The sequence below is a fragment of the Pollachius pollachius genome (assembly GCF_949987615.1).
Source record: "Pollachius pollachius genome assembly, chromosome: 3".
NCBI classification, from domain to species: Eukaryota; Metazoa; Chordata; class Actinopteri; order Gadiformes; family Gadidae; genus Pollachius; species Pollachius pollachius.
In genome coordinates, this window is record NC_136936.1 from 1,877,601 (window position 1) to 1,905,374 (window position 27,774).

A 27,774-nucleotide genomic window follows, 5' to 3' on the forward strand; every position below is an offset into this window, starting at 1 on the left:
TCTCCGCGTGGATCTCCTTGCCTCGCGGGACGGGAGCCAAACCAACGCCAAACGGCGGGCAGGTAAACGGGCCTACCTGACCCGACCCAGCCCCTCCCCCCTCTCTGCTGTCCTGTTGGGGGGAGGGGGTTCTGCGAGATTCCCCCCCCACGTTTCTCACCAGCACAATGGTAATTGGTAAAAGTGGGCGTTTGTGCATCTGGTGCCGTGCCCCCCCCCACCCTGTTGAGGGCTCATTAAAAGGCCTGCTGTTAATGAGATTAGAGGGATCATAGCACTTCCTTCTCATTAGAGGGGGAGGGGGCCAGCCAGCGAGATGCTGTCACAGAGCTCGCTCTCGCCCTCACTCTCTCTCTTTCTCTTTATGCCCTTAAAATGGAGTCAGCAATTATCCCTGCCCCCCCCCCCCCCCCCCCCATCTCCATCACCGGGCTCTGCCCCCTAACATGCCCACAAACACCCCCCCACCCTACCAACCAGCAATACCCTGTGAACCCTCAGTCAGGCATGTCCCATTACAGCTCCCAGTGCCCCCATTACAGTTCCCAGTGCCCACCTCGCCGCCTGCCAGACCCCATTAGCATAACGTCAGTCACACGCGTCACAGACAATAGTTGACAGCCAGCGCCCCAACGTGAGACACGCGCCGCCGCGCACCACTGTGCCCTCACCTCCTCATTTCCTCAGCCCCCCCTTCACCTCCTCCTCCCACCTCCTCCTAGCAGGAGTCAAAGGGAACTAGAAATTGCATTTCCTTCAGAAAACGCGTGTGAATGCTGACAGCTGAATGAACAGCATGCCTGAAAATGCAGAAAGCGGGAAAAAACGCCCAACCTGGCAACACTGCTGAACGTCCTCACGCTCCAGCGTCGACGTAAATCAATGAGACCAACGGAAAAGGAAGCCGGTATGAAACTAAAACTGCGATACTGAAGAAAGTATAAATGATGTGTGTAGATGTGTTAAATGGTTTGAACAAAGGTTAAAGAAAGATGCTATACAATGGCAAGTACTATTTTAAGTCTAACTACAACATACATTAAGAGTGGTTTCATTGGGGTTCAGAACGGGGGGGGGGGGGGGGGGGGGGGGGAGAGAGAGAGAGGGGGAACATGAACACATAAACCACAAGAACACGGAATCACAAGGACACATACAGCGTTGCCTAAATTCTTTATTGAGATCCTTGTTCTCAGTTACAAAATGGAGTCAAGTTTTAAAAAAATACAGCGCTAAGATTTGAGGACAGAACAGAGATCTGGAGGAAAACAAAAAATAAGGCTCGGACAGGTTAATAATAGTTACAATTATTATAACGATATTGATAATGACAATGAAAAAAAGACTATGTACAGAAATATTGTACATGAACACTCTCGTATCACACACACTCTCGCTATCACACACACACACACACACACACACACACTTGATATATGTAAAAGAACAAAAGAAAGTGTCCAACATATGGATTTCCTGGCAAGATTTATTTTAAATAGAAAACAAACACAGTAGGGACGTGACAGCAGACAGTAGGCAGCAGAGCTCGCCCCACACTAAATGACCCTGTGTCTTTGTATTGCCATGGAGGGGAGAACCTCCTGAGGCTTGCATCACATGCAGCCCTGTGGACATGCGTTATACCACAGTGAGAACAACTTGCATCATGCTTTGGACACAACAGCGCCCGGCGACAGCCGCCACAGACAGGCGAGCTAATTACACAAACAGAAATTATAATAACACCAAAACAACTCTCTCACTTCACCCATCGCTCTCGCGCACGTGCACGTGCACACACACACACACACACACACACGCACGCACACTCACACACTCAAGTGCTCGTTCTCACCAATCAGCTAGCTATCTACCACATTCCTCCACCGTGAAGCACAAAGAGGATTGGGCTTCAGTACGACCAACATGCAGCACCCATAAATAAAGGAGGACCTAGAGGAGGCCTCCGGAACAGCCTGCGGCGTTACAAAATGTAAACAATAACAGAATCCTGGATTCACCACCACAGCAATATACAAGAACCAGTGGACACCCGTTTGTATGCATGAGACCGCAGGGGGGCGATATGCATAGGAGCAAAGCATGGGAACCAGAAGAGTATTGAGCCTCCATCTTCACATTTAGAGAGGACATGAACATAGGTACAGAGCAGAGAGACGTTTCACACAGAGACCTGCGGTCCCTCGGACAGGATTGTAGCCCGGCATGGCCCCTTGAGGGCCCCGTAAACATTAAATTAAGCGGCGGCTGTTGTGACAGCCCAGGCAACTCTAAAGAGAGGTGGTTGAGGAGCTGCAGGCCGTGTTTGGATTGGTCTCAGCGCTGCCTCCTCTCAGCTGTCTCCAGGCCGTAGAAGGCTTCCAGAGACGGAACCCGACCGTCCTTAACGGCTAGGGAGAGAGAGGACCTCCGACACACACACACACACACACACCCTCTCTCCACCCAACCCACTGGTTTCACCCTAGAAAACAAAACGTCTAAACTACCCGGATTGTCGATTGATATTTACTGATTGATATCAAGAGAATAAAAATAGATTTTGCATCAGTGGGCCGTTACGAGGACAACGGCTTGCACATCACCCGTCCGCAAGAGGGATTCTATCCGTTTATCGTCTCTGCATTTACACACAATGTTCTGTTGCTGGTAGGGGTCTGTACGGGGGAGCCTCCCACCCCCCCCCGCATAGCTACATCCGTCCCCGCGGGCTTCTTGGGTGCTCTGAGGGGAAGGCACTTGGTCCCCGCCTGGGTCACAACATGGACGCCGCTCCGCCATCACATGCCCCTCAGCGCTGACGAGAGTCCACAGAGAGAGACCGGAGAGAGAGAGAGACCGGAGAGAGAGAGACCGGAGAGAGAGAGAGAGAGAGAGAGACCGGAGAGAGAGAGAGAGAGAGAGAGAGAGACCGCTCAATGCGTCCCTGTGTGCGAGTTCCTTTGAAGAGAGACTCCCCCTTTTAACTGAAGCGGCGTGGAGAGGGGGGGTCCCGGGACAGAGCTTCTAAACATCACAGAGTCACCGAGGGGGGGGGGCGGGCGGGCGGCACGGCAGTCAGGGTGCTGACGCCAACGCCCCGCCCTCTGATAGGAGCTGGACCGCCATGTGCTGCTCCAGCCTCATCCTCAGCCTCTGCCCCTCCTCTTCCTCCTCCTCCTCCACCTCGTCCTGCTCCGCACCCTGCAGCGCCTCGCCCTTCGTCATCGTGGCGGCCTCCATAGCCCCCACACCGCCCTCCTCCTCCTCCTCCTCCTCCTCCTCCGTCTTCACGGTTACCAGCCCCTCCGCGTTGCCGGGGCCGCTGGCCCGGGCGTAGGCCCCCACGCTGGCGTGGCTCAGCCCGTGGACCTTCTTCAGGTGCTTCTCCAGCGTGGCGTACACCGTGAACGGCACGCTGCACAGCTGGCACAGGAAGGGCGCGCGGGCGCCGCGGGCGCCGTGCGTCTTCATGTGGCGCGTTAGCTTGGAGCTCTGGGCGCAGGCGTAGCTGCACAGGCCGCAGCGGTACGGCCGCTCGCCCGTGTGGCTGCGGCGATGCACCGTCAGGTTGCTGCTGTTGCGGAACTGCTTGCCGCAGTACTCGCACGCCTCGTCCTTCTTCCTCTTTGCCGCCGGAACGCCGCCGCCGCCGCCGCCGCCGATGTTGTCCATGGCGGCGCTCCCGGCGCCTCCTTGGGCGCTCCTCCTCTCGTTCTCCCGCTGCCACTCCTCCACCACCTCCGAGGCCGTGCTGGAGGCCCACTCCTGGCCCCGCCCCCCCCGCTGCCTCGGCGGGCACGCCCCCCCACTCCTGGCCCCGCCCCGGCTCGCCCAGCTCCGGCCGTTTGGGCGTGCAGTTGCCGCTGGCGATGCCGCTCTCCGCGCTGCCGCCCGTGTCGCCGCTCTCCAGGGAGCCCTCCGAGGGGCTGGCGCAGGGCGGGGTCCGCTGGGCCTCCTCCTCGCCCGCCGGCCCCCCGGCACCCCCCCGGCTCGCCCTCCGAGGGGCGGGGCTGCAGCGCCAGGGGGAGGGGCCGGGCCGGTAGCCTCCCCCTCGTCGTGGTCGTCACGGCGGCCGGCGGCCCCCCGTCGTCATCCGTCGCCTCCCCCCCGCGCCCGTGCCCCGGGCCGGCGCCCCCCCGGTGGCTCCGCATGTGGCGGGCCAGCTGGCCGCTCTGGGCGAAGGCCTGCTCGCAGACGCCGCAGTGGTACGGCCGCTCGCAGCCGTGGCTGAGGCGGTGGGCCGCCAGCCCCCGCACGGACTGGAAGCCCTGGCCGCACAGCTCGCAGGCCAGGAGGCCCCGGGGGGCCCCGACCTGGAGGTAGGGGCACGCCGCGGGTGGGGAGGAGGACGGGGACGGGCCCCGCCCCCCCATCCTGGCGGCGGCGGGCGGCGGCGGAGGTGGTGGTGGTGGTGGTGTTGACCTCCGCCAGCTCCCGGAGACGGACGGAGAAGTTGAGGGCCTGCGGGGGGCCGGGGGGGCGGCCGCGGGCGCCGGCCGGACGGCTGGAAGGCGGAGGCCAGCGCCTGGCTGAGCTGACGGGGGTCCAGGGTGGCGGTCCGGTGGCGTTTGAGGGCTTGTCCTCCTGCTCCTCCCTGCTGCTCCTCCTCCTCCTCCTCCGCCTCCTCCTGGTAGATGCTGAAGGAGTGCGTGTGCTGGGCGTGCTGCAGCAGGGCCCACGCCGACGGCAGCACGCCGTCACACTGCTGGCAGGAGAAGAACTGCGGCTCCGCAGAGTCTGGAAACACACACACACACACACACACGTTAGTCACGTTGGACTACAGTTCCAGAAGACACTGGGACGTGGGCCCCCCCTCCCAGGAGGTAGAGCTGGGGTCGGCCGGTCACCCGAAGGTTGCCGGTTCGATCCCCGGCTCCTCCTAGCTGAGTGTCGAGGTGTCCCTCAGCGAGACGCCTCACCCTGACTGCTCCTGACGAGCGGGCTGGCGCCCTGCGGGGCTGACACCGCCGTCGGAGGGTGAATGCGTGCGTGAATGGGTGAATGCGTGCGTGAATGGGTGAATGCGTGCGTGAATGGGTGAATGTTGGGCAGTATTGCTAGGCGCTTTGAGTGGCCACTGGTTAGATAAGCGTGGCATAAATGCAGTCCTTTTACCAATTGTAAGCTTAATGGTTCTTCCAGCAGAACTCGAGGTTCCGTACGGGATTGAATCATTCACCTCCCCCCCCCCCCCGTACCCCCAAAGCAGACACAAAGACACACAGAACACGGTGGAGAGAGATGGACCGTGAAGGAGAATGGAAGGATGAAAAGGCAAGGTCAGGTTTGATAAGAACACCACCTTAAGACCAGGGTGGAGGAGGAGGAAGAGGAAGAGGAAGAGGAAGAGGAAGAGGAAGAGGAGGAGGAGGAGAAAGTGGGTTAGGGGCCGGAGGGCAGAGAGTGAGTGGGAGGCTCTCAGCCTCCAGGAGCCCGTGCAGGAGGAGGAGGAGGAGGTGTGTGTCATGAAGCACATCTGAAGATACGTTCTCCACCAGGACGGCTTCGTCTCCGGGCCGAGAGCCGCTCTCCAATTAAGCTGCAAATTGCTAATTAGCAGAACGGAGAAAACGAAGGCTTTATGCAAATGAGGCACTGACTCAGCCTGCTTGACAAATGAGGCTCTTCTGCATAAATCAAAACGCAGAGGAGAAGATCCCGAACCGGGGGGGGGGGGGGGAACAGTTCTCTTCTTTAGTGGTGAGGGTTCAAAGCCGACTGTGGCGTAAGCCTCTTTCATGTCTCCCCCAGTCAGAGCCCTCCGTATCTCACTGGAGGGGGAGGAGGAGAGAGATGAAGAAGAGAGCAACTGTGTTTCCCTCGCTTTCTCTCTCTCTCTCTCGCCGTCGAGAGAAAGTCGAGAAGAAAGAGGAACCGTGTCCTTTACCCACACACACACACAAACACACAGACACACACACAGAAAGACAGAGTGACTGAGACCAAGACAGATGGAGAGACAGAGAGACAGAGACAGACACAGAGCCAGAGAGAGAGACAGAGAGAGAGACAGAGAGAGAGAGAGAGACAGACACAGAGACGAGAAGGGCGTGAGCAGTGAAGAGGAGGATGGTAGGTCAGGGCTCTGGAGAGGAAAAGCAAATGAGATTTAGAAAAAAAAAAGATGATCATTGTACAGGGTGGGGGGGCAAGAGAGACACACGGCACACAAAAATATGTCACCCCTTTACATGGAACCGGGCACCCATCCTCCAACCCTGGGACCATCTCAGCCCTCCTCCCCCCTCACCCTCCAAATCTGCCCCACGGGGGCTGGAGGGCGGGGGGGCTTTTGTCCCGGGTCCCGGAGTGAAACACAATACCCAGCCGGTCTCTGTGTCCCCACGCCCCCCCCCCCCGGCTCTCAGGGGTTTTGTTGTTGTAAGGATTCCCATTTGGCCCCAGGAAGCACTTGAATATTAAGCAGAAGCAATAACTACTAATTAAACATGCAGATTGGCTGGGAGCACTAACGAGCAGCAGGCGAATCTCTGGTCCCCAGGGAGACAGTGGGGGGGGGGGGGGGGGGGGGAGTATGAATTGAAAGAGGGCAGAGGAAGAGAGTGCAGAAGATGGGTGAGGGTCTGTGGGGGGGGAGAATAATGTAGGGGATGAAAAAAGACAAACAAGGAGAATAAATAAAATGGAATGAGGCAGATGCACACAGCTCCTCAGTAATCCTCGACCGCCCCCTTTTCTTAAACCACTCTCTCTCTCTCTCTCTGTCACACACTCGCCCCACAGACACACACTCTGATAGCTATCTGCGGCGGAGGGCTGCTTTTTCATTCTCTTCGTCTCAGCGTCAGGAGGTTCAGCGTTCAGTCATTTCTGAGATACACTATTTCTTGTTCTGACGGCGGACCCCGAAACTACCGGCCGCACACGTGCAACACACTCACACCCATCCACACCCCCACGGTGTCGGTTTGACAAAACGGTCGTGGTAACTTTTCGCGCTCAGCCAAAACTCAGAAGACCTGGTGACGAATTTATCATTCAACCCAAAGATTGACCAATCCTAGATCATAAATATCAATATCAGTTGCAAGTGTAAAACGCACAACTTCGATAAACAGAATCAGCGTACGTTTTGGAATAAAGAAACTCACACTCCTTTGCATATTCAAACGTTTGAAATCCCCCTGGGGTTACCTCCTCTAGTGGAACAGGTCTCTGGGTGTCACACACACACACACACACACACACACACACACACACATACGAGGAAGCCGGGTGTGCACCAGACCACCGAGCGTTACACAACGGAAGGAAGTCGCACACATGTGTACACCAGGTTTCTAAACGTCCGCCGGCCGCTTACAGCCTTAGCTCCTCCTCCCCAGCGGTGCCTCGACACGCAGGCCCCGCCTCCAGACACACAGGCCCCGCCTCCAGACACGCAGGCCCCGCCTCCAGACACGCAGGCCCCACCTCCAGAGTCCGAACATGCCGACCCGATCCCTCTGGGGGACCAGACCGGCTCAGAGGAGGTCTGGAGGATCAGGAGCCCTGGGAGACCCAGACCGCTACAAGGACCAGACCGCTAGGAGCACCAGACCGCTACAAGGACCAGACCGCTAGGAGTACCAGACCGCTAGGAGTACCAGACCGCTACAAGGACCAGACCGCTACAAGGACCAGACCGCTACAAGGACCAGACCGCTACAAGGACCAGACCGCTACAAGGACCAGACCCTCAGCCCGATGGCGGCCTGATGACCCCCTCGGATTGAAGTAAACATAAAGCCCTCGTTTAAAGCCGAGTTGTAAACAAGGTCAGAGGAGATGAGGGGAGGGAGCGAGGTTAGAGGGAGAAGGGAGAGCCCCCGGCCCTGGCGGCAACAGAACAGGCCTGGGGTGGGGGGGGCTGGTGTCTAAGAGCTCAGCCACAAGGGCTTCTACAGAAACCGCCTGGACCAGTCAAAGGCGGAACTTCCGATGAAGAACGCACGAAAACACCACAACATGGAAACCCCCCCCGCCGTCATGCAACGACCGCCTGAAAGGGGAAGCAGGGGGCCCTGGGGTCTTTCCCTGGTCCCGGGGCCAAAGACAGACCCCAGGACCAGAGACCGGGGCCCTGCCCTCCGTTCAGGACACAGGGGGGGGGGGGGGGGGAGGGGAGGGTGTGTGTTTACCACCACAAACACACACCTAGGAGACGGCCGAGGAGACGGCCGAGGAGTCAGGGAGATGGCGGGTGCTGAGGAGCTCAGGTGCCAGAGCCACCAGCTCTCGGGGCCCCTGGGGGCCCCCGCCAAGCGGCCCTGACGCCTCGCCTTTCCACACAATTAGCCAGCGCGTCGCTAACTCCTGGTAGTCTGCTAGTGGCAACGGCTAACTAATGAGATGGACTGGGGAGGGAGGGGGGGAGGGAGGAGGGAGGGGGAGGGGGGAGGGAGGGAGATAGAGAGGAGGCAGAGGGGGGGGGGGGGGGGGGGGGGAGTAACAGTTGTTTCAGGAACAAGAAGTCGTTGGAGGAGGGGTGGGGGATGGAATAAAAACAATGAAAAGAAAAACTGAATTTCCCGCCCTGCAACACTCACCTGTCTTATTAGGCTCCGCCTTCAGCACACCATGAAGCCCCGCCCCGCCGCTGACCAATCCCCTCCGCAGCTCGATAAACCCCGCCCCCGCTCCGGGGGCGCTCTGCCAGGCGCGGCCGGCAGGCGAGGGGGGCGTGTCTGCGCTGTGGGCGGGGCCGCGGGGGGGGCAGCCCCCCTGCTTGTGTTGGATGAAGGCCAGGATGTTGGCCAGGGGGAAGGCCTGGCAGCACTGCCCGCAGGTCAGCAGGTCACGACCCCCCATCGGAGGGGGGGCCGGCACCCCCTCAGAGGTCACCGCTGGGGAGGTCACCACACTCTCGCCCGCAGGGGTCTCTGAGAGAGAGAGAGAGAGAGAGAGAGAGAGAGACAGAGAGAGAGACAGAGAGAGAGAGACAGACAGACAGAGGCAGACAGAGACAGAGAGAGAGAGAGATAGAGAAACAGAGAGAGAGAGACAGACAGACAGACAGACAGACAGACAGACAGACAGACAGACAGACAGAGACAGAAACAGAAACAGACAGCGAGGGAGAGAGAGAGAGTTAGAGTTAGAGACCGAGAGAGTGACCGAAAGAGAGAGAGAGAGAGAGAGAAACAGAGACCGAGAGAGTGACCAAAAGAGAGAGAGAGAGAGAGAAACAGAGACCGAGAGTGACCAAAAGAGAGAACCAGGGCAAGTCAGAGAGAGCGAGAGTGACACAGAACAGAGAGAGAGAAAGAGAGAGACCAGGTGAGAGACAGTGAGTCAGAGGCAGAGAGAGAGATCAAGAGAGAGGGAGCAAGAGAGAGTAGATGAATATAGTGATCGGCCAAACATGTCCAGAAACTCGTCAGGCATCAGTGACCCAGTGAGCCGTTGTGTCTTCAGCGGTTCGGCGGTACATCAGCTGATCGTGAGAAGTAGCTCCAGCACACGACGGGTACGGAACTATACTAACTCAGCCTGGTGCTTCAGTGGAAAGTGAAGTCCCCCCCCCCCCCCCCCCCCCCAACCCCCACCCCCCGCTCAGCATCCACCAGGCCGCGCGGCCGCGCGAGGCAGACCACTTCCTCTAACCATCCCGATAACATCAGTTCTCTGCTGGGTGGAGAGGAGCTGAACTAGTGTCACTGCCCGCAGAACACCGACGACAGCGTCAGTTGGGAATAACGTCCGAAACAACACTGACTTAGCAAGGAACACACACACACACACACACACACGTTAGGGCCCGCCAAACTATGTCCAACCTCTATTCATGAGTGACGTGAGACCATAACTACGAGGGGGGGGGGGGAAGTACACGCGCGCAATCACCGAGATCTCGACCAGAGTTTGAAGGTTTAGCGGCGCTAGCACGAACCACGGCCCTCAGCTTAACTGTTTAGCTGTTCACACTTAAAGTAAAGGGGGTCCTATCTCTTCCCGGTAGTCGGTGTCCTCACAGATTCTGCAGAAGGGTCGTGACTCAGAGCGGTTGCCCAACGCGGTCTAACACACCTTGACGTCTGGACGCGAGCCACCTGCCCGGGTAATATACGGAACAGGACAGGTACAGACACTACAGTGGGAAGGTTCATCTCGCCAGTGGTTACTCAGAAATGTCACCTTTCCTGTTTCAGGGCTGTGCTGTTTGTGCAGACATGCAAGGCGCGGTTGCGCACGCACACACACACACGCACACACACACACACACACACACGCACACTCAGGCACACACACAGCAGTCAGGTACTGTGGTCAGACTCCGCACGCATCGTTGGCCTCGCTAAGACATAACACGCAGGGAGTTTCATAATCACACGTCCTACTTAGAGGAGAACCACCGTCGCTTTGCTTCAGAACGGTTCACTTCTGGTGCTCCTCTAGTTCGGTCGGATCAGGAGAGGGTCCAACTAGCGGACAGGCAGCTGGTTAATTACGACCTCGTCCAGTAAAGTCAACAACAAGATAAACACACACACACACACACACACACACACACACACACACACACACACACACACACACACGTTAAATACACAAAAACAAACGACAAAGTAACCTGTAGAAAAGTATATTGATGTTCCCGACCGGACATATCTAAATAAACCCAGCTATAAACAGATCTAGGGGTATTAACGCACATTAATTTAATTATTTTTGATTTAAACATAAGGGAAAGCGGTCTCTCACCCATCGCGTCCGAAGCGCCCCACTGTTCCCATCAACAACCAGTACTTACACTGAGTACTTACACACACGAATTAAGTGGAACATTTCCCAGTATATTTAACTCTACACTTCCTTACCTTCAATTGCACTCAGGTGCTGCGGTCGGCTGCCGATTTTGCGCCTGGACATGATGTGTTGGTGCAGGGATCAAGGTTCGACCTGGACCCACTGGACCCGGACTCGTTTATGGAGCCTGCTCTGCAATCTACCGATCTACGTTCACACACGCTACCGACACACGAGCACCCGACACGGACGCGCTCGGGACCTGCAATGAGAAAGGCAGTGTTCAAGTTCACGCTTTCCCCGGCAGCCGAGGAGAGAGGCGACGCAAGCACCGCCCGCCGCCCCCACCCCCTGACCTGGACCCGCCCCCTCCCAACGCAAACACCGCCCCCCCCCCCCCCTTCCCCTGACCTCGGACCCGCCCCCTCCCAAACTCATCCTCGTCTCCCCCTGAAGTGTGTGAAGCGCTTCATGTTTACGGTGAACACCTGACACTGCCCCATTATCATCAGATAGTGGACAGGACGGTGCCGTTGGTGAAGAACGCAGAGGGCCATGCTTGTGGGAAGATATTTCTTAGCGGAAGTGTGTAGTCACAAACACATTTTCGAAACCAGCGCGGCTTTCACCGCTTCTGTTCGATGCGGGCAGGAGAGGGGCGTGTCACCTGGATGTTCACCCATGGAGGAGAAGCAAATTCTCGCATTGACAGGAACAATCCAATTCAGTTTGTGCTCAGTGTGTCAAGGCTGAGCAGTGGTTTAGGGCGATACACGACGAGAGACACGTTAAACACGCGTGTAGTGGAACATAATGTTGTGGCCAAGATGAATCGTGTTTGGCACCCCCGTGTGGTGAAAGCAGGCATCGCTGACCGTTTAAATTGACGTAGACGGGATTGTGTAGGAAAAGAAAAAAAAGGCACAGTAAGTTTCGTTCAAGACCAATTTATTGGAAAATGTACGACGTACAACATCATATTGTGGGCAAACCCATGATTGGATGGATTATAGAAAAAAAGAATCAAACATTAAATTATTTGCATTTAATTGACCAGAACTCTTTACTCTTCTCTAGTAGATGTAAGGTTGGCAAGAAAAATTAATAATTTGATGTGACCTGTTTGTAAGAGGCCCTGTTCTATAGGCGGACCCAGAGGGGGGGGGGGGGGGGGGGGTCAGCATCACCTGACGGTCCAATGACACAACAGCACTGGTGGACAAGAACCTACCGGGCAGAGTGACCAGACCCAGCGTCCAATCAGATGCTTCTCCCACCAGACTAAAGAACATATGCTGAAACCCCCCCCCCCCCCCCCCCCCCCATAGTTAAGACACGATACACAATATAGTTCCATAGGATCTACGGCGTGAGAAGCAGTGAACCAGAAGGAGTCTCAGCCAATCAGCCGGTCCCCTACCCAATCAACCCGCCCCCAGCCCTCTTCCAGCCAATCAGCCCGCCCCCAGCCCTCTCCTAGCCAATGGACTCGTCCCCCCTCCGGTGGACGGGTCCAGCCCCGTGGTGCCTGGGCTGGCAGGTAGGTGGTGCTGTAGAGCAGGTCTCTGCGCTGGGTCAGTACCTGTGGTACGGACTCCTGGAGCGAGACCGAGACCTCCTGCTGATATAGGAGACACCAGGGGGGCCGATGAGTGACACACACACACACACACAGCTATAGGAGACACCAGGGGGGCCGATGAGTGACACACACACACACACACACACACAGCTATAGGAGACACCAGGGGGACTGATGAGTGACACACTGTTACACACACACACACACACACACTGCTACACACACACACACACTGTTACAGACACACACACTGCCCCACACACACACACACACACACACAGGAGGCAAAACACTGCAACAGACCGACACACACTGTGACAGACAGACTTCAACCAAAAGACAGACAGACACAGCCACGGAAAAACACTCACAAACCCACCGAAAAACACACACACACACACACACACACACACACACAGACCAACTCTACTGGGTCCACCTCACTGTGTTGGGGCCCTCCAGTGTGAAACACACTGGAGGGCCCCAACACACCACCAGGGAGCCCGAGACGAGGCCCGTTGGTCTGCAACAGGGCTGGGGTGCGGTGCTGCTGGTGACCACCCTGGTTCAAACCACGGCCCAGAGCGGCATTACGTACCTTCTGGAAGAGATGTGGTCACGGCCTGAGGGGCAGAGGAGAGAGAGAGAGACACGTTTAACACAGCGCCACGCATCATCGCTGGCTAACTGGGTCACGGTTCCACTAGCTTGCTGAGCTTGTAACATTGAACCAGCTCAGGGTTTCCCCGTTAGCAGCTTAGCGTGTCGGCGCGCCGCCGCGGCAGCGTGGTCGCCTGATGGATCGCGGCCGCCATCAGTAGACCCTCGCTCCAGAGACGACTCGACGGGTCACGGCGTTTAGGCCGCTGTTCAACGAGCTCTACAAAGAGGAGCCCGCTGATCCAAAAACAGGGGGCCCTATACTGTAATGCTTCCCCATTTTTATAAAGATATGAGACAACAAACAAAGGAGCCATTGCGTGCGCTTCCAGAGGAAGAACTCAAACGCCGAACAACAGGTCGGACGGGATTTTCTCAGCCGGGTGACCAGGGCGTCTTACCATATTTGGACGGGGAGGGGGAGTGGCTCTGGCGGCCATATTGTTTCTCCCACTCGTCCCTCTCCTTCTCGCGCCTCTCTCGTTCCCTGGGGACGGAGAGAGAGGCTCAGCAACACGCACGCACGCACGCACACACACACACACACACACACACACACACTCATGCAAAGGCTAGCTACGTTTTATTGTGCTTCTCAAGACACCTTTTTTTCTAAATGGCTTAAATATAGGGCGGGGCAAAAATTAAAAGTTTTAATCGCATAGTATAAGTGAGTTAACTTGTGATTAAACACATTTTTTTAAATATATTTTATATCCACTCCAATTGAAGTTTAATGAGATTATCAAATGGAATGACTCATTATCAGTCATACCAAAAATACTTACTAAGAAAAAAGACCAAGTGATCTTGAGGGAATTGTATTGACTCACTCAGCGTGGGCTGATTATGAAACTTACGGAAAACCACAGATTTGGGAATTGTAAACAGGCAGTCACTTACTGAAAGTGTAATTGAATGTAAAGTAAGTAAGTGGAACTAAAAAACAAATATGATTTCTGATATGAATGTTGACATTCTGTGGGCAAAACCTTTCAAAAACTAAGTAAAAAAAGAAGATGAGAATGTATTAAAAGCGTTAAAATAAGATTGCGTTAACGCGTAATTAACACGTTAACTTGCCCAGCCCTACTTAAATGTGATGTCTTTATATCGTACTGCAAACTGTATTATATTAGGACGTAATACAGATTTAAGTGTATGCATGTGTGGTGTTATTTATTGGGGTTTTATTCTATAGCCCTGTAAGCACATTGTCACCTTGTCGTGAAAGGTGCTGTACTAATAAAGTTATTCTTGGTCTTAGCAGAAGTCGAGGTAGTTAGTATCAGTAGACTCACTTCATGCGTATCTTGCGAGCCATGGCCCGCAGCTCTCCTTCCCGTTCCTGTCAGCGGAGGAAATGAGAGGCATGAGGGGTGTTTTAAAAAAACAGTTTCAGCACGGGACACGGCCACAGACAGACAGGCAGGCAGGCAGACAGAGAGACAGACACACTGAAATAAAGACAGGCTCACAGCTATAGAAGCACAGACACACAGCCTGACACACACAGCCTCTGACAGACACACAGCCACTGACAGACAGACAGGCATACAGACAGACAGAAAGAAAGTCTCACAGCTATAGAAGAACAGACACACAGCCTGACACAGAGACACACAGCTTCTGACTGACCGACAGACACACAGCCATAGACAGACAGGCAGGCATACAGACAGACAGAAAGAAAGACAGGCTCACAGCTACAGACACACAGCCTAACACACAGCCTCTGACAGACACACAACCACTGACAGACAGGCAGGCAGACACGTAGAGAGTCAGACAGGCTCCCACACCTGTCTCTTGTTCTCCTGGCTCTGGATCTTGGCCTGAGCTGCCTTCTTATCCGCCTTTGCTGCAGGAGGAGAACTCAAGAGTTAGTCATAACAGAGTACGGAGCTAGTTTAATCTAGGTCAGTCACCACAGAGAGTACTGAGGTCCTTCACACTGAACTAGTTTAATCTAGGTCAGTCACCACAGAGAGAACTGAGGTCCTTTACACTGAACTAGATTAATCTAGGTTAGTCATCACAGAGAGTACTGAGGTCCTTCACACTGAGCTAGTTTAATCTAGGTTAGTAACCACAGAGAGTACTGAGGTCCTTCACACTGAGCTAGTTTAATCTAGGTTAGTCACCACAGAGAGTACTGAGGTCTTTCACACCGAACTAGTTTAATCTAGGTTAGTCACCACAGAGAGTACTGAGGTCCTTCACACTGAGCTAGTTTAATCTAGGTTAGTCATCACAGAGAGTACTGAGGTCCTTCACACTGAGCTAGTTTAATCTAGGTTAGTCACCACAGAGAGTACTGAGGTCCTTCACACTGAGCTAGTTTAATCTAGGTTAGTCATCACAGAGAGTACTGAGGTCCTTCACACTGAGCTAGTTTAATCTAGGTTAGTCACCACAGAGAGTACTGAGGTCCTTCACACTGAGCTAGTTTAATCTAGGTTAGTCACCACAGAGAGTACTGAGGTCTTTCACACCGAACTAGTTTAATCTAGGTTCGTCACCACAGAGAGTACTGAGGTCCTTCACACTGAGCTAGTTTAATCTAGTTTCAGGTTTCTGCCGTAGCCCCAAACGGACAAAGAACCCTACGGAGAACGCGTTAAAGAAAGTTTTTAAGAAAAAAGAAACCCTTCACACATCCTGAACACCTCTGCGTATCAAGTGTCCAGACAGGGGTGTATGTGTGTGTGTCTGGACGTGTGTGTGTGTGCACTCACACTGCTTGTTGAGGGCCTTCTGCATGCGAATCTTCAGCTTCTCCTGGGGGGTCATCTTGGGCTGTGGAGGATAGACCAATCAGAACGCCGTCCCAGCCCCGGCCGACAGTGAGTCAGTGAGCGTGTGTGTGTGTGTGTGTGTGTGTGTGTGTGTGTGTGTGTGTGTGTGTGTGTGTGTGTGTGTGTGTGTGTGTGTGTGTGTGTGTGTGTGTGTGTGTGTGTGTGTGTGTGTGAGGAGAATTGCAACCCAACAGTAACAGTTATGTGTCAATGTGAGGAGCAGGATCCCACTGGTTGGACGGGCTGCAGGACGCCCGCCTGACGGGGAGAGAGCGTTATGCCGCCAGCACTGCAGCTGCTCTATAACCGCCAGGAAGCTCCCCCGTGTGTGTGTGTGTGCGTCTGTGTCTCTGTATATGTGTGTCTCTCTGTATGTGTGTCTCTGCATATATATGTGTGTGTGTGTGTGTGTCTCTCTCTGTATATGTGTGTCTCTCTGTATGTGTGTGTGTGTGTGTGTGTGTGTGTGTGTGTGTGTGTGTGTGTGTGTGTGTGTGTGTGTGTGTGTGTGTGTGTGTGTGTGTAAAAGGTGAGGCGGTTGAGTAGCAAAACAAGAACAAGTTCAGGTCCGTTGACTTCAGAGACCAGGACGCAGCCTGGGGGGGGGGGTTGGTCACCTGTTCACCTGACCTCCTGGCCCCTCCCACTAGGGAGGGGTGGGTCACCTGCCCTCCTGGCCCCTCCCACTAGGGAGGGGTGGGTCACCTGGTCACCTGACCTCCTGGCCCCTCCTAGGGAGGGGCCAATGACGGCCTCACTAGGGAGGCCGTCATTAGTTTCACCGTTTGGAGTGAAGTTGTTTACGAATACATATTTGCCTTTCAAGCGACTTATATGCAAATGAGCCTTGAGCCTTGAGCAAATGAGTCTTTTGTCCGCTGGGGAGTGTGTGTTTGAAGTGCTGATCCCAGACTGGGACAGGACCCCAGACTGGGACAGGACCCCAGACTGGGACAGGACCAAAGGACTGGGACAGGACCAAAGGACTGGGACAGGACCCCAGGACCGGGCCTCCAGCACCCGGCCCGACCGCAGAGAGGAGCTGCTGCTCTCATAGTTCACACATGAGGGAACACGACCCGCCATTATCGGGCTGGGCCCCTACTGGTTACAGCCTTACTGGTTACAGCAGGGGTCAACAGGTGGGAACACACACACACACACCTCAAGAATGATCTGGAAACCCTGGTCCTAAACCCCTAACAACCCTGGTGTGATACCATTGGTCCCTTCTGCCCTGGGACAGCAGGGGGGCGTGGCCTGTCAGAGCCGAGGGGGGAGCTGCCTGTCAGAGCCGAGGGGGGCGTGGCCTGTCAGAGCCGAAGGGGGCGTGGCCTGCCATAGCCGAGGGGGCCTGGCCTGTCAGTGCTGAGGGAGGCATGGACCAGAGCAACAGAACCCAGCTGGATCATATTCTTACTGACTTTGGAAGCTCCAGAATCTTTACCGCACGGAGTGTCAGGCCTGGGGGGAGAGAGAGAGAGACAGGTGAGAGAGAGAGACAGAGGAGAGAGAGGAGAGAAGAGAGGGGAGAGAGAGAGGAGAGCGAGAGAGAGGGGAGAGGGGAAAGAGAGGAGGGAGAGGAGAGAGAGGAGAGAGGGTTAGTGGACTTGATGAGTTGTGTCCACCATGGGCTGATACCAGGCCAGGTGAATGACTCTCAGGATAATAACCAACAGCATGCGTAAGTAAAGGAGTTCCTCTCTCTCAGATCCAGGGGTGGATGTGTCTAATGGACAGATCCCTTAAACCCGTTTTAAATCAGCTGCCATGTTCTGATGGCATCAGGGCATTTAACCAAGTCAAATCAGACAAAGTGTGTTACATTTCGGTTAGTTTTAAGCCATATTTTCGCTTTACTTTGAAAAGGCAGCTCTGATGGGGTGTTCATTATCATCGGAAACGTCTTCAAACGGAAGCAGCACGACAACAGTACGGTAACTACGGTAACAGCCCCCGTAACCACGGGGACGAGGAGGAACCGCCCTTCTTACTTCCTTAGCTTGTCGAGACCGCCCGAGGGCAGGGACCCCCTGTGGGAGTGGGCGGGGGAGGGGCTCCGGGGGGGGTGGTCGGGGGAGGGGGAGGGGCTGGGGCTGCTGCTTCCTCCCCGGCGGTGGCCCCCGGAGTCCCGCCCCCCGTGCCTGGAGGCGGCCCTCTGCCTGGAGCCAGAGCGGGACCTGGGGTAAAAGGCAGTCGTCAACTGATGCCATGGGTTGTTTCAAACGTCATCACAACCGAAATTTGGAATGACTCAAATCGATTACAGATAAACGGATTAAAAATTGGACATGAAGATGAGATCTGACGCATAGTTTCAGCGTTAAAAGCTGATAAAATAATGGCCGTCTGTGGTTCTATATGGGCTGTGGCGATAATTTTGAAAAGTAATAGCTCGCGGCAACATATTGAAAAAGAGAACTATGAACTACTTCATTTTCGGAACTGTGAACTTAGTTCAAAATTTGGAATTATGAGCCGAACTAGTTCATCCTGAAATGTGTGAGCTGAACTTTGAACTAGTTCATGTAGAGAGGGAACTTTCCCAACACTGCCGCTGTCCGTCCACCCACCTGGTCTGCCGGCGGCCGGAATACCGCCTCTTGTCCCGGTCACGCTCCCGCTCTCTGTCGCGCTCTCTGTCCCGCTCCCGCTCTCTGTCCCGCTCCCGGGAGCGGGGCGGCGTGCGCTCCCGCCTCCTCCAGGAGCCGCCGCTGCCGTTCCCCCCTCTGGCTCCGCCCCTCGACCCGGAGCGCCGCCGGGAGGGGGAGGGGGACCGCGTGCGGGAGCGCCGTCCGTCCCGCCCCCCGCTGCCACGCCCCCGCCTTGCTCGCCGCGAGCGCGAGGAGGAGCGCGAGGAGGAGCGCGAGGAGGAGCGGGAGGAGGAGGACGGGGAACGGCTGGAGGAGGACCTTCGTCTCCTGGGCGGGGGGGGGGAGGAGACACGGGGACTTTAGCGACACGGGGTCAAAGGGCAACGCCAGGGGTCAGAGGTCAGAGCGGAGAGGGGAACCTGAGGCCGTTGACCCTCTGGTAACGGTCCGCTCACACATCAACGCACAAACACTGACGGGTCAAAGGGGGCTGGACAGTGGCATCGTGCATCGAGAGCATTACATCACATTCAGCGTATTCAGAGGCTACCGCTAACTCTCTGGGCCTCGAAGCGGCCGGGGGGGCGGGCAACAATATGACTGACGGGAGAAAGCAACCAATGAGAAGCCAGGAAGGGGAAAGTTACCGACCGGGAGCCCCTGCTATGACCTGCAGGGTGCTGCGAGTGGACAGGGGCGTGGCTAGAGCTTGGAGGAGCCGCCGCCGCCGCCGCCGCCGCCGCCGCCGCCGCCGCCGCCGCCGCCGCCGCCGCCGCCTCTTCATCGCTCCCCCCGAAGCTGGTGATGAAGGTGATCTTCTCCGGCCCCGGGGAGCGAGACCGCGACCGCGACTCAGAGTCGGACTCCGACTCCGGCCTGGGGGAGAGAGACGTTAGGGTCGTTAGTGCCGTTAGCTAACCTAGACTAATTTAACTAGTTAGGAGTCTGTCATTAGTGGCACCTAACTAACCTAGACTAATTTAACTAGTTAGGAGTCTGTCGTTAGTGGCACCTAACTAACCTAGACTAATTTAACTAGTTAGGAGTCTGTCGTTAGTGGCACCTAACTAACCTAGACTAATTTAACTAGTTAGGAGTCTGTCGTTAGTGGCACCTAACTAACCTAGCCTAATTGAACTCGTTAGTAGACCGTCTGTCGTTAGTGCCGTCGAACTGACCTAGACTAATCTAACTAGTTCAATAGCATCCAGCTGCAGCCCCGGAGAACAACACCCTGGCGTGACAACAACCCAGGCGCGACAGAAGTACTCTGGCGTGACGGAAGTGATTTATTTGAGAGACTGTTAACATGCTTCATATATTGAGTAATATTCATGTTTACTCTCACTTACTTCCATGAACGAAGTGCAGCAAATTGTTCAAAAAGGGCACGGTATTATTATATTCGAATTTGGCGACAAGTAAATAAACCACGGCACGGCTTTAACATGAATATTACTCAATATTTTAAGCATATTGACAGTCTCACTTCCACGGTTGATCTTTGGATTCTGATAGCGGTGTGTAAAAAAGGTTTAAAAAATAAATCACTTCCGTCACACCAGAGTACTTCCGTCGCGCCTGGGTTGTTGTTGTCACGCCAGGGTGTTGTTCTCTGGGGCTGCAGCTGGACCCCACTCAACTAGTTAGCTGTCTGTCTGTCGTTAGTGCCGTCTAACTAACCTAGACTAATCGTACTAGTTAGAGGAGTCTCTCTCTGTCTGTCCACTAGGTGAGATTTTGATTGGATGAGCAGCTTTACAGAAATCAGCCAATCAACCAATCAGCCAATCACAGACAGGCAGGTTTTAACGGGCAATGCACTAGTTTGAATAATACACCTTTAAGTACTAAAGACCGTCACAACGAGTCTGAGCTAAACTAAATGCAAAACAAATGCAAAGGTCCCATTGAAGCGTGGGCGAGCTTACCTTTTGTAGGGGTCGTATGTGGGGCTGTCTCTCCTGGCGTAGCTGTGGGTTACAGGTAACGAGAGCAAAATACAGGTTAATAGATTTACTCACTGATGGGGGAGGGACCAGCGCGACTCGTTAACTCATTAAAACGCAGGTCTTTGCTCCAAGTTGGGAAAGTTTTGTAAAAGAATATTTGGGATTTTGAATGTGGCTTTTGGCCTAAATCTACAACCAAGCCCTTTAAAAGCTATATTTGGGGTAAGAGGTAATGAAACTGCGATAGCCATTAGGGAGAATTTTTTATTGCAACTCTGATTGCTCGAAGGAGAATATTTTTGGAATGGAAATCCCAATTACCACCTAAGGCACCAGTGTGGCTTTCTGATATGATGATGTTTCTAAAAAATGTAAAAGCTAAATACTTTCTTAAAGGATCAACCAAAAGATTCTACAAAGTCTGGGACCGTTTACTGGTTTATTTAGACAAACCTGAAACGTTCCCCTCTTTCATTAGTGAATAAGCTTCAATGTAAAGCACAAATACCTTCATCATAGGAGAAAGTATTTTTATACATTTTTTGTTTTTGCACGGCACAAGGAATTGTTAGGGTTGGATTGGGTTTCTAAAAATATAAAAATGAAATTGTTAAAATTCTACAATTCTTGTCACATTGTACCTTGTCGCAAAAATAAGTTTAACCATTGTAAAATATTACAACTAACAAACAATAAAAATCCATGTAAAATGAACCCGATGAAAGGCTCAGATCCCGTCACCTGGGCGGGCTGATCTGCCGTCCCTTCAGCCTCTTCTCCCTGAACTCCCTCCGCTGTCGCCGGGAGCGACGGCCCTGGGGTCGCCATGGAGACAGAGCAGCGTTAGCCCACGGGGAAGACAACACGGTGTGCGCGCCAAGGGGCCCATCGGCAGGGGTGGGGGTGGGGGGGAGGTCCTACCGAGTACATGGCCTTCTCCGCCTCCAGGGCCTTGGCGTGCTTGATGGCCTCCACCTCCTCCTTGTCCTTCCTCAGCATCCTGGGAACACGTCACCATGGTTACACACCGCTCACGCTCAGCTCGCCTCCCCTTCCTTTAACGGTTTCTTTCGACGCTCCGCGTTCGTTCAGAGTTCAGAGTTCGTTCGAGGATCGTACGCGTCAGCATTGAGCCGTTAATATTTATCAAATGTATGTCAACAAAATAACGCCACTTAATATTTAATAGAACTGGTCAAATCTGACTCTTATATATTAGTAATTATTATAGTAAATACTGCATGCACTATACGATCATTAAACCACCATTATATAACCATTTGTCAGATTTTGCTCATGTGTTTGTGAACCTCTTTACTGTACTGACAGCGGTATATTATCGTTTCTCTTTCTCCTACCAAATGTACTTATTGCAAGTCTCTTAAGATAAAAGCGTCTGCAAAACGCCCTGAATGTAAATGTAAACGAAACACTGCTGCTGCAAAACCAGCCCTCACCTGACAAAGTCTCCCTCGGCCATGCCGTAGGGGGTGGCGATCTTATTCAGGTCCAGCTCCTGTTCGATGTTCAGCTCGTCCACATCCACCTCCACGTCTACACCCACACACAGAGGCGTCAACGGTAAACGGTCTGCATTTATACAGCGCTTTTCTCACCAGCGGCCACTCAAAGCACTTTACAATATAATATTGCCTTACTTTCACCCATTCATACACACATTCACACACCAATGGCAGAGTCAGCCACGCAGGGCGACAGTCAGCTGGTCAAGAGCAGTCAGGGTGAGGCGTCTCGCCCAGGGACACCTCGACACTCGGCTAGGAGGAGCCGGGGATCGAACCGTCAACCTTCCGGTTGCCAGCCGACCCGCTCTACCTCCTGAGCCCCATGCCGCCCGTAATGCTTTATACTATGCATCCATGTTATTTCAGTGTCATTCAAACCAACGAGGAAGCCAGACAATGCTTCCAGGTGGCAGCCACATGTCTGGTGGTTTATGTTCAACACCAAAGGGTTCAGGGGGACTTCCTGACCGATATCTGGGATGCCTTCGTCCTCCTCTGATTCCTCCTCCTCCGAGTTCTCCTCGTCCTTGTCTGAGGTGGGCTCCGGTTCCTCCACTGTGCTGTCTTCGTACGTGTAGCCAATGGTGGCCTTCTTCTCCGCCAGCCTGGCAAATACACACTTCTGATTGGTATGGAGCCATGTATACATACGCTTATTGGCATGGAGCCCAATATACATTCATACATACACACATACATACATACATACATCTTATTGGTATGGAGCCATAAATGCATGCAAGGGTCCAAAGAATCAATACACTGAATTTCTAAATATTCTTTCAGCATATATCATTCAATACAATTTCAAAACAACATATTTAAAAAATGTCATAGTTTAGGTAAAAAAATATTTAACCTAAAAAAAGATGTTTCACTACACGATGCATCAATAATCACTATACATAATAGCCCAGTGAGAAGCGATAGCAGAATGAGGTCATTCCATACAGAGCACTTTTCCAAACACTCACTTTTTCTTTTCATCTTCGTTTGGTCGTGGCAGGCCACCGTAGAGCTCGTCCAGGTAGATCTGGTACAGGCACTGCTCTTCAGAGACTGGAGAGGACAGCAGGGGGTCAGGGAAACACAGAACAACCAGCGGCAAACAGCTCGCTAGGACAGCCATCGCTAGCCTGATGAACAACAGCTAGCTAGGACAGCCATCGCTAGCCTGATGAACAACAGCTAGCTAGGACAGCCATCTCTAACCTGGTGGAAACAACAGCTAGCTAGGACAGCCATAACTAGCCTGATGAACAACAGCTAGCTAGCTAGCCTGATGGAAACAACAGCTAGCTAGGACAGCCATCACTAGCCTTATGGAAACAACAGATAGCTAGGACAGCCATCACTAGCCTGATGAAAACAACAGCTAGCTAGGACAGCCATCACTAGCCTGATGAAAACAACAGCTAGCTAGGACAGCCATCACTAGCCTGATGGAAACAACAGCTAGCTAGGACAGCCATCGCTAGCCTGATGGAAACAACAGCTAGCTAGGACAGCCATCACTACTCTGCTAAACAACAGCTAGCTAGGACAGCCTTCACTAGCCTGATGAACAACAGCTAGCTAGGACAGCCATCGCTAGCCTGGTGGAAACAACAGCTAGCTAGGACAGCCATCACTAGCCTGATGGAAACAACAGCTAGCTAGGACAGCCATCACTAGCCTGATGGAAACAACAGCTAGCTAGGACAGCCATCGCTAGCCTGATGGAAACAACAGCTAGCTAGGACAGCCATAACTAGCCTGATGAACAACAGCTAGCTAGCTAGCCTGATGGAAACAACAGCTAGCTAGGACAGCCATCACTAGCCTGATGGAAACAACAGCTAGCTAGGACAGCCATAACTAGCCTGATAAACAACAGCTAGCTAGGACAGCCATCACTAGCCTGATGGAAACAACAGCTAGCTAGGACAGCCATAACTAGCCTGATGAACAACAGCTAGCTAGGACAGCCTTCACTACTCTGCTAAACAACAGCTAGCTAGGACAGCCTTCACTAGCCTGATGAACAACAGCTAGCTAGGACAGCCATCGCTAGCCTGACGGAAACAACAGCTAGCTAGGACAGCCATCACTAGCCTGATGGAAACAACAGCTAGCTAGGACAGCCATCACTAGCCTGATGGAAACAACAGCTAGCTAGGACAGCCATCACTAGCCTGATGGAAACAACAGCTAGCTAGGACAGCCATCACTAGCCTGATGGAAACAACAGCTAGCTAGGACAGCCATAACTAGCCTGATGAACAACAGCTAGCTAGGACAGCCATCACTAGCCTGATGGAAACAACAGCTAGCTAGGACAGCCTTCACTAGCCTGATGAACAACAGCTAGCTAGGACAGCCATCGCTAGCCTGATGGAAACAACAGCTAGCTAGGACAGCCATCACTAGCCTGATGAACAACAGCTAGCTAGGACAGCCATCACTAGCCTGGTGGAAAGGCTGAGGCTGCATTGCGGAGTTATGCACTAACGATTGATTTTATGAAACTATGCAAAAAATATACTGACTCTTCAAAAATGTTAAACGTTGGAAATGTGCTCTAAGGGAGAGGAGGGAGAGGAGGGAGAGGGGAATGGGGAGCAGAGTGTTTATTCTCTGCAGTCAGACCGGAGCGAGCTGGAAACCGCTGAATCCTGCCTATCGATCCTTCAAGGTATTTGAGGCGCTGATAGAAGCGGGAAGCAGCCGGACTCACTGTTGGCGAAGTCGTTCTGCACCAGTCCTCTGTAGCGTTCGTAGTTACACTTCCTCTCGTCGGACTCCTGGTCGGGGCTGCTGCAGGTGACAACACCCAGTCGCGTCATTAACAGGGGATCGGAAAAACTATGAACATATCTTTTTTGAAACAAGATAAATGATACAATATCTCGTAGCGCACGCACACGCACAATACTAGAGTGAATAAAATGTTGCATATCGTTTTCACATTCAACAGCCAATCCCAGTGTTACAGACACCACCCAGTGGGGGGGGCTACACCTGGGACTCACCTGCTGCTGAGCAGCGGGGGGGTGTAGGTGGGGATGTAGTCCAGGTGGGCCCTGACGTCAAACCTGTCAATCATGTTGTTGGCGTCTCCTTGCCACGGCATCCTGGGGAGAAAGAACACGGAAACAAACGAATAAACAGGGCTGCTTCCAAAGGGGCCCCACAAGGGGTGTGTGTGTGTGTGTGTGTGCGTTTCTGAGTGAGTATGTGTTTGAGTGAGTGAGTGTGTTTCAGTTTGAAAGCGTTTGCGTGCGTTTGAGTGAGTGAGTGTGTGTGCATTTGAGTGAGTGAGTAAGTCTTCGTTTGAGTGAGAGTGTGTAGGCGACTGAGTGTGTGAGTTTATGTGTGTTTGAGTGAGTGAGTGAGTGTGTTTGGGACTGAATGAGAGAGGGTGTTTGGGCTCACATGTTGATGGGGCTCTCAGCAGCCAGGGCCACGGCCGGGTCCAGGTGGATCTTGTAGGCCCGGCCGTGGACCTGGAGGAACTGGGCCGGGTCCTTCTTCTGTGAGATGAACAGAGAGAAAAGCGCTGAGGGAAAGACCTCCCACACCGGGGCCACGCCCACACCAGGGCCACGCCCACACCGGGGCCACGCCCACACAGGGCCACACCAATACCGGGAAACTGTTCATACAATACTCTAAAAAGTAAAAAACGATATGAAAAATATATTATATTCCAACTAGGGTTTTCCTTACAACATTTAATTTACTCTAGGTTCTCTGCGAGGACCTTTGTATTTGCATGGACCAAAGTGACGTGCATTTAAGAAGACATGAGAGAGAGACAACAAACTAGTAGGACACAACGAGCAAGAGCATGTTGGAGGCCGCCTGGTCTGACCTGTAGTACGAGGGTCCACTGACTTAAATGACTTAATAACCGAGTTGGGTGATCTCTCTCTGAGAGAGAGAGACAGACACAGACAGACAGACAGACAGACAGACAGACAGACAGACAGACGAGGGTCTTACGATCTTCTCGTAGTACTCTCGCCGGCGCTCGCCACGTCTCTTGTAGTCGACCATCATACCACGAAGCTTGCGCTCGTGTTTTCTGGCCTCCTGCCACATGACGGCGCCGCTGGGGGTGGGGGCGCGGCGCGGCACGATTGCTGCAGACAGGAAGGGGAGGAGCCAGGAGGAGGTGGGAGGAGGAAGAGAGACACAGCACCATCAGCAGAGCAACGAGGAAGAGGATGGGAGTTGGGACAGAGAAGGGTGAAAAGGCCCTGAAGACTGACCCAGCTCAACGTGGGAGAGACAACATGGACACCGATAACCAGTTCACTGTAGATTGGCCTTTAGTTAAATGAACCATCTCCATGCATCGTAGTAACGTGATAATGGAAGGTCTGTGGAGATGGAGGTCCCCCCTGACTCAGAGAGCTCCCCTGGGGTCGTTCTGGGGGTTCAGCACGCTGCCTGTGGACTGTTGGATTCTGCCTGGTTGAAGCTTCGTGAATGTTTTTTCCGTCAAAACGTAGAACAAGTGACACGTGCGGTTGGGTTCCTCTGTTAGGCTTTGTGTATCTAGTACTGTTCTTGTTCTCCCCATTTCTCAAATAAACCACTTGCTAACAAAGCAGGACTGGTCCTTCCACATATGGGTTTTCAATGCACAGAAATGATTATTTTTGCTATACATAAATCAAACAGCAAAATAACAAGCATGATAATACAGATCCCCAAATATGTATTTTTTCCAATCATACAACACACTTTAATAATTTGTGTATCAAGTGGACAATAAATCAGGTTATCTGTGTTTGTGTGAACTCTGAACTAGCCCATTTGAACTAGCTGTTCATATTAACTTGGGTAGTAGAGAAAAATGCAAAAAAAAGTATTTTATACTAGTAAATAGTTCTCCAACTTCCAATACTTGACAGCAATATAAATATATGATTGTTTGGTAGTTGGGTAGTTTGTTGACTTCGTTTGTAAGTTGTATTACATTTGTTGTGTTGGGTGGTATGTATTCACCGCCACAGCAGCAGTGATAGCTGATAATGCAACGGGAAGCATTAAGCTAATTCATACTTTACAGAACATTCCCATTGGATCGCGATCAGCCGCCTAGTTGTACCCCTGCCATGGCCGTAGTTGATTAAAATAGTCCTCAAAGGCACTGGCCTATATGTCATTGGCTGAACACAATATTGTTAGCTTAGCTTGTTCACGCATGCCCTGCTAACACTAACCAGCTGTTTCTTTTAGTCATACATCCTAACATTCAATAACACATTGAGGCCCCATTCGGTGCTGAAATAAAACAGACCAGTTGTGCATTTCACGCCGTTTAGCTACACTGACACAATACGGTTATGCGATGACATCCTCTGCATTGCTGCCTAGCAACTAGCTAACAGCCAAAAAGCTAACGACTGCACATGGGCCTCTGCAGCTATCGTTAGCCTGCTAGCATTAGCCAGCTGGCGTTAGCCAGCTAGCGTTAGCCGGCTAGCTTCCCAGGGAGCTGGAATGACTTATGATCCCTAACGTTGATCTCACTCTTTGCAAAACATACAAGACGCATGCCGGGTGTCGCGTCTCACTCCCGCGGTTACCTGTTGTTGTGGACCACCAACAGAAACTTGGGTTATTCTGCGCTGTTTCGGCCGACTCTGAGCCGACTCCGGTCACACCTCCTCGGTCTGCTGTGCTGCTGGTCGGTGGGAGGGCAGCGCTGTGGCACCAGTATGAACCACCACCGTGGAGGACTACCATGGGACCAGAACCAGTGAGCCCAGTGGGTTCTGGAAAATGCACCTGAGATGCATGTAGGAAGAGCCGTAGGATGGGAAATAGTGAGTGATAGCAGGAAAAAGGGTTTATTGGCTTAAAAAAAAATTCAAACACGCACACACGCACACACACACACACACACACACACAC

General features: G+C 53.2%; 2 protein-coding genes across 5 annotated transcripts; both read right to left on the reverse strand.

Moving 5' to 3' along the window:
- Positions 1-1,158: 1,158 nt before the first annotated feature.
- On the reverse strand, positions 1,159-11,024 carry znf296 (zinc finger protein 296). The gene is given in 6 exon segments (XM_079733078.1): positions 1,159-3,775; positions 3,777-3,991; positions 3,993-4,292; positions 4,295-4,740; positions 8,556-8,888; positions 10,827-11,024. Coding segments are annotated over 6 exon segments (2,043 nt in total). The 5' UTR covers positions 10,879-11,024; the 3' UTR covers positions 1,159-3,078.
- Positions 11,025-12,215: 1,191 nt separating this feature from the next.
- clasrp (CLK4-associating serine/arginine rich protein) lies at positions 12,216-27,552 on the reverse strand. 4 transcript variants are annotated; one of them, XM_079732675.1, is made up of 21 exons: positions 27,447-27,552; positions 25,852-25,991; positions 25,282-25,379; positions 24,879-24,980; positions 24,584-24,663; positions 22,842-22,926; positions 22,336-22,472; positions 21,799-21,895; positions 21,263-21,341; positions 21,083-21,156; positions 20,321-20,362; positions 19,041-19,265; positions 18,369-18,716; positions 17,790-17,975; positions 17,220-17,259; positions 15,736-15,796; positions 14,800-14,858; positions 14,299-14,345; positions 13,399-13,484; positions 12,936-12,960; positions 12,216-12,373 (listed from the first exon to the last, which is right to left on the reverse strand). In XM_079732675.1, the coding sequence occupies exons 2-21, from the start codon at positions 25,948-25,950 to the stop codon at positions 12,331-12,333; spliced, it is 2,013 nt and encodes a 670-aa protein (XP_079588801.1). In that variant the 5' UTR covers positions 25,951-25,991; positions 27,447-27,552; the 3' UTR covers positions 12,216-12,330. The 4 variants fall into 4 exon arrangements, 2 of the variants coding, with proteins under 2 accessions (XP_079588801.1, XP_079588800.1); XM_079732674.1 differs by having other exon boundaries at positions 12,216-12,376; XR_013811714.1 differs by having other exon boundaries at positions 12,234-12,430; positions 12,478-12,960.
- Between the last annotated feature and the right edge of the window lie 222 nt (positions 27,553-27,774).

What these genes read in the sequence shown, in the direction of transcription:
- clasrp (XM_079732674.1), bottom strand. Translation starts at nt 25,950, where the DNA reads ATGTGGCAGGAGGCCAGAAAACACGAGCGCAAGCTTCGTGGTATGATG. An exon ending in AAGATTCTGGAGCTTCCAAA is followed by an intron (nt 15,797 to 17,219) that starts GTCAGTAAGAAT and finishes TATCCTCCACAG; the next exon opens with CCCAAGATGACCCCCCAGGA. An exon ending in GACCACATCTCTTCCAGAAG is followed by an intron (nt 12,377 to 12,935) that starts GTACGTAATGCC and finishes CTCCTATATCAG; the next exon opens with CAGGAGGTCTCGGTCTCGCT.